Genomic DNA, 11,898 nt, shown 5'->3' on the forward strand with positions numbered 1-11,898 from the left:
GGGCGGGCGGAGCCCCCACCGGCAGCCCCGGGAACGGCGGCACCGGGCACGGCGGCACCGGGGGCGGCGGGGACGCGCAGCCGCGGCTCGGGACCGGCGATGTCCCGCGGCTGCGGGGAGGGGACAGGGGACAACGGCCACCGGGAGCCGAGGGTGGCCGTGTCCTGGCGGCCGCGTCCGCAGCGGGGGGGGCGGGACGCGGTTCCGTGGGCAGGACACGGACACGGACACGGGCACGGACACGGGCACGGCCCGGCGGGCAGGACGTGTCCCCTCGGGCAGGACGCGTGCCTGTGGTCACGGTGTGTCCCCGCCACGGGCAGGACACGGCCACGTCCCCCGCGAGAGCCACTCGTCCCCCCCCCGTGGGCGTGACACGGACCTGTGGTCACGGCGTGTCCCCCGCGGGCAGGAGGTGTCCCTCTGGTCGCTGCGTGTCCCTGTGGTCACTGCGTGTCCCTGTGGTCACTGTGTGTCCCCCACGGACAGGACACGTCCCCCACGGGCCGGACATGTCCCCAGGGGCAGGACACGTCCCTGTGGTCACTGCGTGTCCCCCCACGGGCAGGACGCGTCCCTGTGGTCACTGCGTGTCTCCCCACGGGCAGGACACGTCCCTGTGGCACGGGCACGGACACGGGCACGGCCCGGCGGGCAGGACGTGTCCCCTCGGGCAGGACGCGTGCCTGTGGTCACGGTGTGTCCCCGCCACGGGCAGGACACGGCCACGTCCCCCGCGAGAGCCACTCGTCCCCCCCCCGTGGGCGGGACACGGACCTGTGGTCACGGCGTGTCCCCCGCGGGCAGGAGGTGTCCCTCTGGTCACTGCGTGTCCCTGTGGTCACTGTGTGTCCCCCACGGACAGGACACGTCCCCCACGGGCCGGACATGTCCCCAGGGGCAGGACACGTCCCTGTGGTCACTGCGTGTCCCCCCACGGGCAGGACGCGTCCCTGTGGTCACTGCGTGTCTCCCCACGGGCAGGACACGTCCCTGTGGTCACTGCCTGTCCCCACGGCCAGGACACGTCCCCACCGCCGTCGAGGCCCCCGCCCGGCACCGGGAAGCGGCACCGGGGCCGTGCGGGATCCCCCCATCCCCGTGTCCCCTCCCCGGCCACCCACCGTGTCCCCCGCGTGTCCCCTGTCCCGCAGGTCACCCCCGCGCCGTCGAGCCATGCGGGATCGCCCGGTGCTGTCGCCAGCAGAGCCATGAGCAGCTGTCGCTACAATGGGGGGGTGGCGCGACCCCGGGGACCCCCGAGCGCCGCCCGCACCCCGCAACCGCCGCACCGCGACCCGCAGCCCTGCCCCAGCCCCCGCCTGCAGGTCGTGGTGTCCCGGCCCGAGCAGACCGGAGCGGCGGAGCCCGGCCCCGGCGCGGCCCCCCCGGGGCAGGGGGCGGCGGAGGAGCGGCGGAACCAGAACATCGGCTACAAGCTGGGCCACCGGCGAGCGCTCTTCGAGAAGCGCAAGCGGCTCAGCGACTACGCGCTCATCTTCGGCATGTTCGGCATCGTGGTGATGGTCACCGAGACCGAGCTCTCCTGGGGGGTCTACACCAAGGTGGGGAGGGTCTCAGCATGCGGGTGGGGGTCTCCGGGGTCCGGCTGGGCTCACGGCGTGTCGGTGCTGTCGTAGGAGTCGTCGTATTCGTTCGCCCTGAAATGCCTTATCAGCCTCTCGACGCTCATCCTGCTGGGGCTCATCGTCATGTACCACGCCAGGGAGATCCAGGTGAGCGCACCTGGCCCGCGGTGGCACCTGGCTGGGGGTGGCACCTGGCTGCTGTCTGTCCCCGGGGTGGCACCGGCCTGTCCCTGTGTCAAAAAAACCAAAAAAAAACCCCAAGGAAAAACCGCGACCGCTCTGGTCCTAAAAAGAAATAAAAAGAAGTTTTGGGTTTATAGTAAAACATGTAATACTTAATAATAGTCTGTAAGTTATTATTAATAACCCGTTAATTAACATACCCCATAAGTTAATACCCCTTAAGTTAATAACCCCTCAAATTAACCCAAAACCCCTCAAATTAACCAATACCCCCTCAAATTAACCAAGAACACCCTTAATAAAAAACCCCCTCAAATTAACCTAAAAAATCTCAAATATACTAAAAAAGCACCTCAAATTAACCCAAAAATCCCTCAATTTAACCCAAATCCCCCTCAAGTTAACCAGAATACGCCATCAAAATTAACCAAAACTCCTAAAATTAACCAAATCTCCTCAAATCAATCCAAGCCCTCTCAAATGAAACAAAATTCCTCAAATTAACAAAAAACCCCCTCAAATTAACCAAAATACTCTCTCAAATTGACCAAAACCCCCTCAAATTAACCAAAACTAGTCAAATTAACCCAAACCCCTGAAATTAACCAAGAATATCTCAAATTATCAAAAAAACCCTGCCATAAATTAACCCAAAACTCCTTAATTTAACCAAAACTCCTCAATACATTGAAAAGCCCCTGAAATTAACCAAAATACTCCCCTCAAATTAACCAAAACTCCTGAAATTAACTCAAAACCCCACCTCAAATTAACCAAACCTTCTTTAATTAACCAAAATATCCTCTCAGATTAACCAAAATGCATCAGATGAACCCAAAACGCCTCAAATGAACCAAAACCCCCTCAAATTAACTCCAAAACTCAAATTAATGCTAAACCCCCTCAAGTTAACCAAAATACCTCCTGAAATTAACCCAAATACCCCCTTAAATTTATCAAATGCCTCAAATTAACACCAAGGTCCCTCAAATTAACTAAAATACTCCCTCAAATTAACCAAAACCCCTGAAATTAACCCAAACATCTTGAAATTAACCAAAATAGCCCCTTAAATTAATCAAAACTCCTCAAGTTAACCCAAAGCCTGCAGCTCTTCATGGTGGACGATGGCACTGACTGGCGCATGGCCATGACCTCGGAGCGCGTCTTCTTCATCGCGCTGGAGTTAACCAAAATACCTCTTAAATTAATCAAATGCCTCAAATGAATCAAAATACCCTCTTAAATTAACAAAAACCCCCTCAAATTAACCCAAAACCCCCTCAAATTAACCAAGACTTCCTCAAATTAATCAAAATAACCCCTCGAATTAACCAATGGTCCTCAAATTAACCAAAGGACATCAAATTAACCCAAAACATCTTCAAAATAACCAAAATATCCCCTGAGGTTAACTAAAATACCCCCTTAAATTAACTCCAAACCCCTCACATCAACCAAAACTCTTCGAATTTACCCAAAGCCCCTCAAATTAACCAAAATATTTCCTCAAATTAACTGAAATACCACCTCAAATTAACCCCAAACACCCTCAAATTAACCCCAAACACCCTCAAATTAACCAAAACCCATCAAATTAACCCAAAACCCCTGCAGCTCTTCATGATGGACAACGGCGCCGACGACTGGCGCATCGCCATGACCTCGGAGCGCGTCTTCTTCATCGCGCTGGAGCTGCTGGTGTGCGCCATCCAGCCCATCCCCAACACCCCCTCCAATTAACCAAACCTCCTCTAATTAACCAAAATACCCTCTTAAATTTATCAAACGCCTCCAATTAACTAAAATACTCCCTCAAATTAAGCAAAACCTCCTCAAATTAATCCAAAAATCCTATAGCTGTTCATGATGGACAACGGCGCCGACGACTGGCGCATCGCCATGACCTCGGAGCGCGTCTTCTTCATCGCGCTGGAGCTGCTGGTGTGCGCCATCCAGCCCATCCCCAACACCCCCTCCAATTAACCAAACCTCCTCTAATTAACCAAAATACCCTCTTAAATTTATCAAACGCCTCCAATTAACTAAAATACTCCCTCAAATTAAGCAAAACCTCCTCAAATTAATCCAAAAATCCTATAGCTGTTCATGGTGGACAACGGCGCCGACGACTGGCGCATCGCCATGACCTCGGAGCGCGTCTTCTTCATCGCGCTGGAGCTGCTGGTGTGCACCATCCAGCCCATCCCCAACACCCCCTCCAATTAACCAAACCTCCTCTAATTAACCAAAATATCCTCTCAAATTAACCCAAACACCCTCAAATTAACCAAAGGACACCAAATTAACCCGAAACATCCTCAAAATAACCAAAACCTCCCCAGCTCTTCATGGTGGACAACGGCGCCGACGACTGGCGCATCGCCATGACCTTGGAGCGCGTCTTCTTCATTGCGCTGGAGCTGCTGGTGTGCACCATTCAGCCCATCCCCAACACCCCCTCCAATTAACCAAACCTCCTCTAATTAACCAAAATATCCTCTCAAATTAACCCAAACACCCTCAAATTAACCAAAGGACACCAAATTAACCCGAAACATCCTCAAAATAACCAAAACCTCCCCAGCTCTTCATGGTGGACAACGGCGCCGACGACTGGCGCATCGCCATGACCTCGGAGCGCGTCTTCTTCATCGCGCTGGAGCTGCTGGTGTGCGCCATCCACCCCATCCCCGGGCAGTACCTGTTCACCTGGACGGCCCGGCTGGCCTTCACCTACGCGGCCTCGGTGGCCCACGCCGACGTGGACATCATCCTGTCCATCCCCATGTTCCTGCGGCTCTACCTGATCGGCCGCGTGATGCTGCTGCACAGCAAGCTCTTCACCGACGCCTCGTCGCGCAGCATCGGCGCGCTCAACAAGATCAACTTCAACACGCGCTTCGTCATGAAGACGCTCATGACCATCTGCCCCGGCACCGTGCTGCTGGTCTTCAGCATCTCCTCCTGGATCATCGCCGCCTGGACCGTGCGCGTCTGTGAGAGGTGGGCGCCTGCGGGGCGTGGAGGGAAAGGGTGGGGTTTGGGGGTTCCCCTTTTGGGGTTTTCGTGGGGTTACGTGGGTGGACACAAAGGCCGGGGTTTAGGGGTTCTGTTTTGGGGTTTTCACGGGTTCCATTTTGGGGATTTCGTGGGTAGATGTAAAGGCCGTGGTTTAGGTGTTCCATTTTGAGGTTTTCATGGGTGTATGTAAAGGCCGTGGTTTACGGGTTCCATTTTGGGGTTTTTGTGGGTTTCATTTTGGGGTTTTCATGGGGGGATGTAAACCCCATGATTTAGGGGCTCCATTTTGGGGTTTTCATGGGTTTCATTTTGGGGTTTTCATGGGATGTAAACCCCATGATTTAGGGGCTCCATTTTGGGGTTTTCATGGGGTTTTTGTGGGGTTTTCGTGGGTGGAGGTAAAGGCTGTGGTTTGGGGGTTCCATTTTGGGGTTTTCGGGGGTTCCATTTTGGGGTTTTCATGGGGTTTTTGTGGGGTTTTCGTGGGTGGAGGTAAAGGCCGTGGTTTAGGAGTTCCATTTTGGGGTTTTGGTGGGGTTCTTGTGCGTGAAGGTAAAGGCCGTGGTTTAGGGGCTCTCATTTTGGGGTTTTCATGGGTGGAGGTAAAGGTTGTGGTTTAGGGGTTCCCATTTTGGGGTTTTCGTGGGTGGATGTAAAGGCCAAGCGCGTCTTCTTCATCGCTTGGGGTTTTTACGGGTTCCATTTTGGGGTTTTCATGGGGTTTTCGTGGGTAGAGATAAAGGCTGTGGTTTAGGGGTTCCCATTTTGGGGTTTTTGTGGGTGGAGGTAAAGGTCGTGGTTTAGGGGTTCCCATTTTGGGGTTTTTACGGGTTCCATTTTGGGGTTTTCATGGGGTTCTGAGTGAGGGGGCTTAGATGGGAGTGGGGAACAGGGAAGGATGTAAAGGCTGTGGTTTAGGCATTCCATTTTGGGGTTTTCATGGGTTCCAGACTGGGGTTTTTGTGGGGTTTTTGTGGGTGGATGTAAAAGCTGTGGTTTGGGGTTTTCACGGGGTTTTCACTGGTGGAGGCAAAGGCCGTGGTTTGGGGGTTCCCTTTTGGGGTTTTCACTGGTTCCCTTTTGGGGTTTTCGCAGGGTTCTGAGTGAGGGGGTTTAGGTGGGACGGGGTGGGGGTGCAGCTGAGGAGGTATCGGGGGGTTTGAGGGGTGGGGAGACCCCCGTGGTCAGGATGTTTGGGGTTTGGCAGGGGGGATTGTCCCCAAGCTCCTCTGTGCCACGCTGGGGTGGGACCTGCTGGGGCTGGGGGTGACACGGAGGGGACCGAGAGCTGGGGGGTGGCGAGGGGACCAAAACTGGGGGTCCCTTAGAGGGAACCAAAGGTTTGGGGTCTCACAGAGGGGTCTGAAGGTTGAGGGTCCTGCAGAGGGGTGCAAAGAGCTGGAGCTGCCAAGGGGACCAAAGATTTGGGGTCCCACAGAGGGGTCCGAGAAAGTGACATTCCCACTGAGGGGACCCTCCAGGACGCGCCCCCAGGACGCTCCTCAGCTGCTCCCCGCAGGGTCCCCAGAATGTCCCCGCGGGGTGCCTGGGAATGTGCTCTGTGGTATTCAGGAATGTCCCCGCGGGGTGCCCGGGAATGTCCCTGCGGGGTGTCCAAAATGTCCCCGCGGGGTGTCGGGAATGTCCCCGTGAGATGCCCGGGATGTCCCTGTGGGGTGTCCGGGATGTCCCTGCAGGGTGCCGAGAATGTCCCTGCGGGGTGTCGGGAATGTCCCCGCAGGGTGCCGAGAATGTCCCCGCAGGGTGCCCAAAATGTCCCTGCAGGGTGCCGAGAATGTCCCCGCGGGGTGCCGGGAATGTCCCCGCGAGATGCCCGGGATGTCCCCGCGAGATGCCCGGGATGTCCCCGCGGGGTGTCCGGGATGTCCCCGCCGTGTCCCCTCCCCTGCTGGCCCCGAGCCCCCCCAGCCCCCCGGGGTCGCGCATTAACCGCTGTTGTTTTCCCTCCCTGCCCGCTCTGCTGCTTGCAGGGACAAACTGTGAGTGACCGCGGGGACCGTCCCGAGTGACCGCAGGGACTGTCCCTCGCCCCAGGCTTCTGCTCCCGGACCCCCCAGAATTTAGGATTGGCTGCGGCCGGGGGCGGGCGGGGGGCGCGGAAAGGGGCCCCGAGCCCTTTTTCCTCTTGGAACCTCAGCAGCTGCTTCCTGTCCCCTCCCCGCTGTCCCCTGCCTTGGGGACCTCCTTGGTGGCTTTGGGGGACTTTCGGAGAGACCCCACAAGGAGCTGGGAGTCTCCAAAGGGTTTTTTTTTTGTTTGTTTGTTTGGGTTTTTTTTTTTTTTTTTTTTTTTTTTTCTCCTGGATCCGACTTTTGTCCCTTCCTGTTCCCGCACGTTTTGGGTTCTTGGGGGAAATCCCGGGTGTTCCTTGGGAATGCGGGTCCCGGGAATTGTCACCGTGCTGTCACCTCCCGCCTCGCTCCGGGCTGTCCCCGCCCTGTCCCCCCTGTCCCTGCCGTGTCCCTCGGTGCCGGGTGAGGTTCCAAGCCCAGAGCGGGTTGGGAAGCAGCAATCCTAAATTCCTGACGCTTGAGACCCCACGCCCCCACCCCAGCTTGTTCCTCTGTCCCTTTTCCCTTTTCCCACCCCATTTCCCTTTTCCTACCCCATTCCCCTTTTCTGACCCCATTTCCCATTTCCCTTTTGCCACTCCATTATCCCTTTCCCACCCCATTTCCCCTTTCCCAATCCCATTTCCCCTTTCCCAATCCCATTTCCTTTCCCCAATCCCATTTCCTTTCCCCAATCCCATTATCCCATTTCCTTTCCCCAATCCCATTTCCCCTTTCCCAATCCCATTTCCTTTCCCCAATCCCATTTCCTTTCCCCAATCCCATTATCCCATTTCCTTTCCCCAATCCCATTTCCCCTTTCCCAATCCCATTTCCCCTTTCCCAATCCCATTTCCTTTCCCCAATCCCATTTCCCTTTCCCCAATCCCATTCCCCTTTTCCCAATCCCATTTCCCTTTCCCCAATCCCATTTCCCTTTCCCAATCCCATTTCCTTTCCCCAATCCCTTTATCCCCTTTCCCAATCCCGTTCCCCTTTCCCAATCCCATTCCCCCTTTCCCCCCCCATTTTCCCCTTTTCCCACCCCTTTTTCCCGCATGTCCCCCTCCCCCTGCCCGGCTTGGCCGCTGCTCCGTGTCCCCCGGCCGGGCTTGTCCCCACCCTCGGGGACAGGGGGTGGTGGCACCACCGTGTTTGTGGCATCGGAATCTCGCAGTGTCCCCTGCTGTCCCCCCGGTGTCACCCGCGGTGGCCTTTGGTGACATCGGCGTCCTGAGCTTCTGGGGACAGCGGTGCCACCTCTGTGCTGTCCCCTCAGTGTCCCCCAACCCCACTCCCAACGGGACACAGCCCGGCCGTGGGACATCCCCATGGTGTCCCCAATTCTGGCTTGGGGACATCGCCCCAAACCCACCGCGACGGGCACAAAATGGGGGAGTCAACGACCGCGGTGACATCGCTGTCCTGCGCTTCTGGGGACAGCGGTGCCACCTCTGTGCTGTCCCCTCATTGTCCCAGCGGGACACAGCCTGGCCATGGGACATCCCCATGGTGTCCCCAATTCCATCTTGGGGACAACGCCCCAGACCCACCGCGATGGGCACAACAGGGGGGAGGAATTCGATGACGGCGGTGACAGCGGTGACAGCGGTGCCACCGCCCCGCGCAGGTACCACGACAAGCAGGAGGTGACCAGCAACTTCCTGGGGGCCATGTGGCTGATCTCCATCACCTTCCTGTCCATCGGCTACGGGGACATGGTGCCACACACCTACTGCGGCAAGGGCGTGTGCCTGCTCACCGGCATCATGGTGAGCCACCAGGGGACACGGGGACACGGCTGGGGACAGCCAGGGACACCATGAGGGGACACCGTGAGGTGACACTGCCCTGGGGACACCATGAAGGGACACCATGAGGTGACACTGCCCTGGGGACACCGTGAGGTGACACCGTGAGGTGACACTGCCTTGAGGACACCGCCATTTTCCACTTGGGAGCAGGGATTATTTTCACTCCCCGACCGAGAAGCGCGTTGGGAATTTCAGATTCCCGCCGCGTTTCGTTTCCATTTTTTTTTTTTAAAACCCCAAATTAACGCAAAAACGCAAACGAAGGGGCGGGGCCAACGCTGTCGCCGTGTCCCCGCAGGGCGCGGGCTGCACGGCGCTGGTGGTGGCCGTGGTGGCCCGGAAGCTGGAGCTGACCAAAGCCGAGAAGCACGTCCACAACTTCATGATGGACACGCAGCTCACCAAGCGGGTGAGGCCGCCGGGCCGCGCCCAAAAACGGGGGAAATACCGCTAAAAATGGGAAAAAATGTTTGGGAGAAGACCTGTTAAAACCTATTAAAATGGGAAAAATCTTATTAAAGATAGGAAAAAAACCTGTTAAAAATGGGAAAAATGTTAAAAATGGGAAAAAACTGTTAGAATTGGGGGAAAATGCTGTTAAAACTGATTAAAATAGAAAAAAAACTGTTAAAACCAATGAAAATGGGAAAAGATGTTAAAACCCATTAAAATGGGGAAAATCCCATTAAAAATAGGAAAAAACTTATTAAAAATGGGAAAAAACTGTTAAAATTGGGGGGAAATGCTGTTAAAACTGATTAAAATGGAAAAAAAACCCTGTTAAAACCCATTAAAATGGGAAAAATCCCATTAAAACCCATTAAAATGGGAAAAATACCATTAAAAATAGGAAAAAACCTGTTAAAACTGGGGAAAAAAGTTCAAATTGGGAAAAACTGTTAAAACTGGGGAAAACTCCATTAAAGCCTATTAAAATGGGGAAAAAAACCCATTAAAATGGGAAAAAACTGTTAAAATTGGGGAAAATGCCATTAAAATCCATTAAAATGGGAAAAATCCCGTTAAAAAATAGGAAAAAAACCCCTTTAAAATAGCAAAAAAAAGTTAAATAGGGGAAAAAAGTTAAAATTGGGGAAAACTCCATTAAAACCCATTAAATTGGGAAAAATCCCGTTAAAAATAGGAAAAACCAGTTAGAATTTGGAATAATCCCATTAAAACCAGGGAAAATGTTAAAATTGGGGAAAACCCCATTAAAACTGATTAAAATGGGAAAAGTCCTGTTAATACTGGGAAAAAACTGTTAAAATTGGGAAAAAATTCCATTAAAACAGAAAAATCCCTTTAAAGCTGATTAAAATGGGGAAAATCCCATTAAAAGTGGGAAAGGCCCCATGAAAACCAGGGAAAAAATGGGAAAAACCCCATTAAAACTGGGAAGAACTTCCTTAAAATCTGGCGATGTCACATCAAAAGTGAGAAAAAATTCCATTAAAACCATGAAAAACTCATTTAAAATTGGGAAAAAAACCTGCTTGAAAGTGGGAAAAAACCCAAAAAAAAATGGGAAAAAGCCAATTTTGATGTCCATTCATGGGTGACTCGTGGGATCCACCCAATTAAAACTGGGAAAAATGGGACAAAACCCTTTAAAAATAGGAAAAAATTGGAAAAACCCTACAAAGCTTGGGAGAACCTCCTTAAAACCTGGAAATACCACATTGAAACCAAGAGGAACGCCATTAAAAACCATGGAAAAACTCATTTAAAATTGTGAAAAAACCCAATTAAAACTGGGAAAAACCTCCCAAAATCAGGAAAAAGCCCATAAAAAACAGGTAAAAAAATAAGAAAAATGGGAAAAACCCTACAAAGCTTGGAAGAACGTCCTTAAAACCTGGAAATAGCACACTGAAACCAAGAGGAACGCCATTAAAAACCATGGAAAAACTCATTTAAAATTGTGAAAAAACCCAATTAAAACTGGGAAAAACCCAAAAAAAATGGGAAAAATCCCCCCAAAAAATGGGAAAAACTGGGAAAAAGCCAATTTTGATGTCCCTTCATGGGTGGCTGGTGGGATTTGGGGTTGCAGGTGAAGAACGCCGCTGCCAACGTGCTCAGGGAAACGTGGCTCATCTACAAGCACACCAAGCTGGTGAAGAAGATCGACCACGCCAAAGTTCGGACCCACCAGCGTAAGTTCCTCCAAGCCATCCATCAGTAAGTGCCACCGCTTTTCCTGCTTCCTTGTCACCTCCCCCCGGCCACCGCCCGGTCCCCAAAAGGGGTGTGTCCCCTCCTGGGTGGGTGGCAGTTGGGGTGGCCTGGGTTTGTCACCCTGGCGGGTGTCTCTGATGGGTTTGTCACCTGGGTTTGGTCTCGGTTCTGGTCTTGTCACCTGGCCTTGTCCCCATTACTGTCTGTCCACTTTCCCCAGCACTATTCTTGTCCCCTGCCCTTGTCCCTATTCCTTGTCCCCAGTTCTTGTCCCCTGTCCCCCCATTCCACTGTCCTGCTCCCCTGGCCTTGACCTCTACCCCATTCTTGTCCCCATTCTTGTCCCCACTCCTTGTCCCCAGTTCTTGTCCCCTGTTCTCCATTCCCACTGTCCCACTCCCATGGCCTTGTTCTCTATCCCATTCTTGTCCCCTGCCCTTGTCCCCACTCCTTGTCCCCTGCCTTTGTCCCCATTCCTCATTCCCTGTCCCTCATTCCCATGTCCCTGTCCTCTCTCCTCTCTCTTTGTCCCCATCCCCTGTTCCCTGTCCTTGTCCTCCATCCGCTGTCCCCATCCCCTATTCCATCCCTGTCCCCTTGTGCCATTCTGTGTCCCCCACCTCTGCTGTCCCCTGTACTCTGTCCCTGTCCCCTGTCCCAACCCATGGCACCCCCAGTCCCCCGAGATGCCCCCGGCTGTCCCCTCCCTGTCCCTGTCCCCTTTTCTGTCCCTGTCCCCATCCCTGGCCCCTCCCTGTCCCTGTCCCCGTCCCCCCCATCTCTATCCCTGTCCCTGTCACCCCCCTGCTGGTGACACCAGCCCTGTGGGGTGACCCCCGGGCGCCCCCCCTCTTCGGGGTGGGGTGTGAGGGTGGCCGGGGGCGGCCTGGCCGGGCCGGGGGGGGTCCCTTTGGGTCCCTTTGGGTGGGGGCGGTGGCGCTGTCACGCTGTCCCCTCGGGTTTAACCCTTTGTTTTGTCTCTGTCGCGCCGCCCCCGCAGAGCTCAGAAGTAAGTGCCCCCCCTCCCCTCCCCCA

The 11,898-nt window shown here is 54.3% G+C and overlaps 1 protein-coding gene across 1 annotated transcript in view; it reads left to right on the forward strand.

The window, feature by feature from the left end:
- KCNN1 (potassium calcium-activated channel subfamily N member 1) overlaps window positions 1-11,898 on the forward strand; it is a 17,845-nt gene that overhangs the window by 5,196 nt on the left and 751 nt on the right. Inside the window, 6 exon segments of the mRNA XM_041481917.1 lie at window positions 1,155-1,565; window positions 1,641-1,736; window positions 4,360-4,778; window positions 8,499-8,640; window positions 8,981-9,091; window positions 10,739-10,870. Coding sequence (XP_041337851.1) covers window positions 1,212-1,565; window positions 1,641-1,736; window positions 4,360-4,778; window positions 8,499-8,640; window positions 8,981-9,091; window positions 10,739-10,870 — 1,254 coding nt within the window. The 5' untranslated portion in view covers window positions 1,155-1,211.

Source organism: Pyrgilauda ruficollis, unplaced genomic scaffold (genome assembly GCF_017590135.1).
Source record: "Pyrgilauda ruficollis isolate IOZ18807 unplaced genomic scaffold, ASM1759013v1 scaffold115, whole genome shotgun sequence".
NCBI lineage: Eukaryota > Metazoa > Chordata > Aves > Passeriformes > Passeridae > Pyrgilauda > Pyrgilauda ruficollis.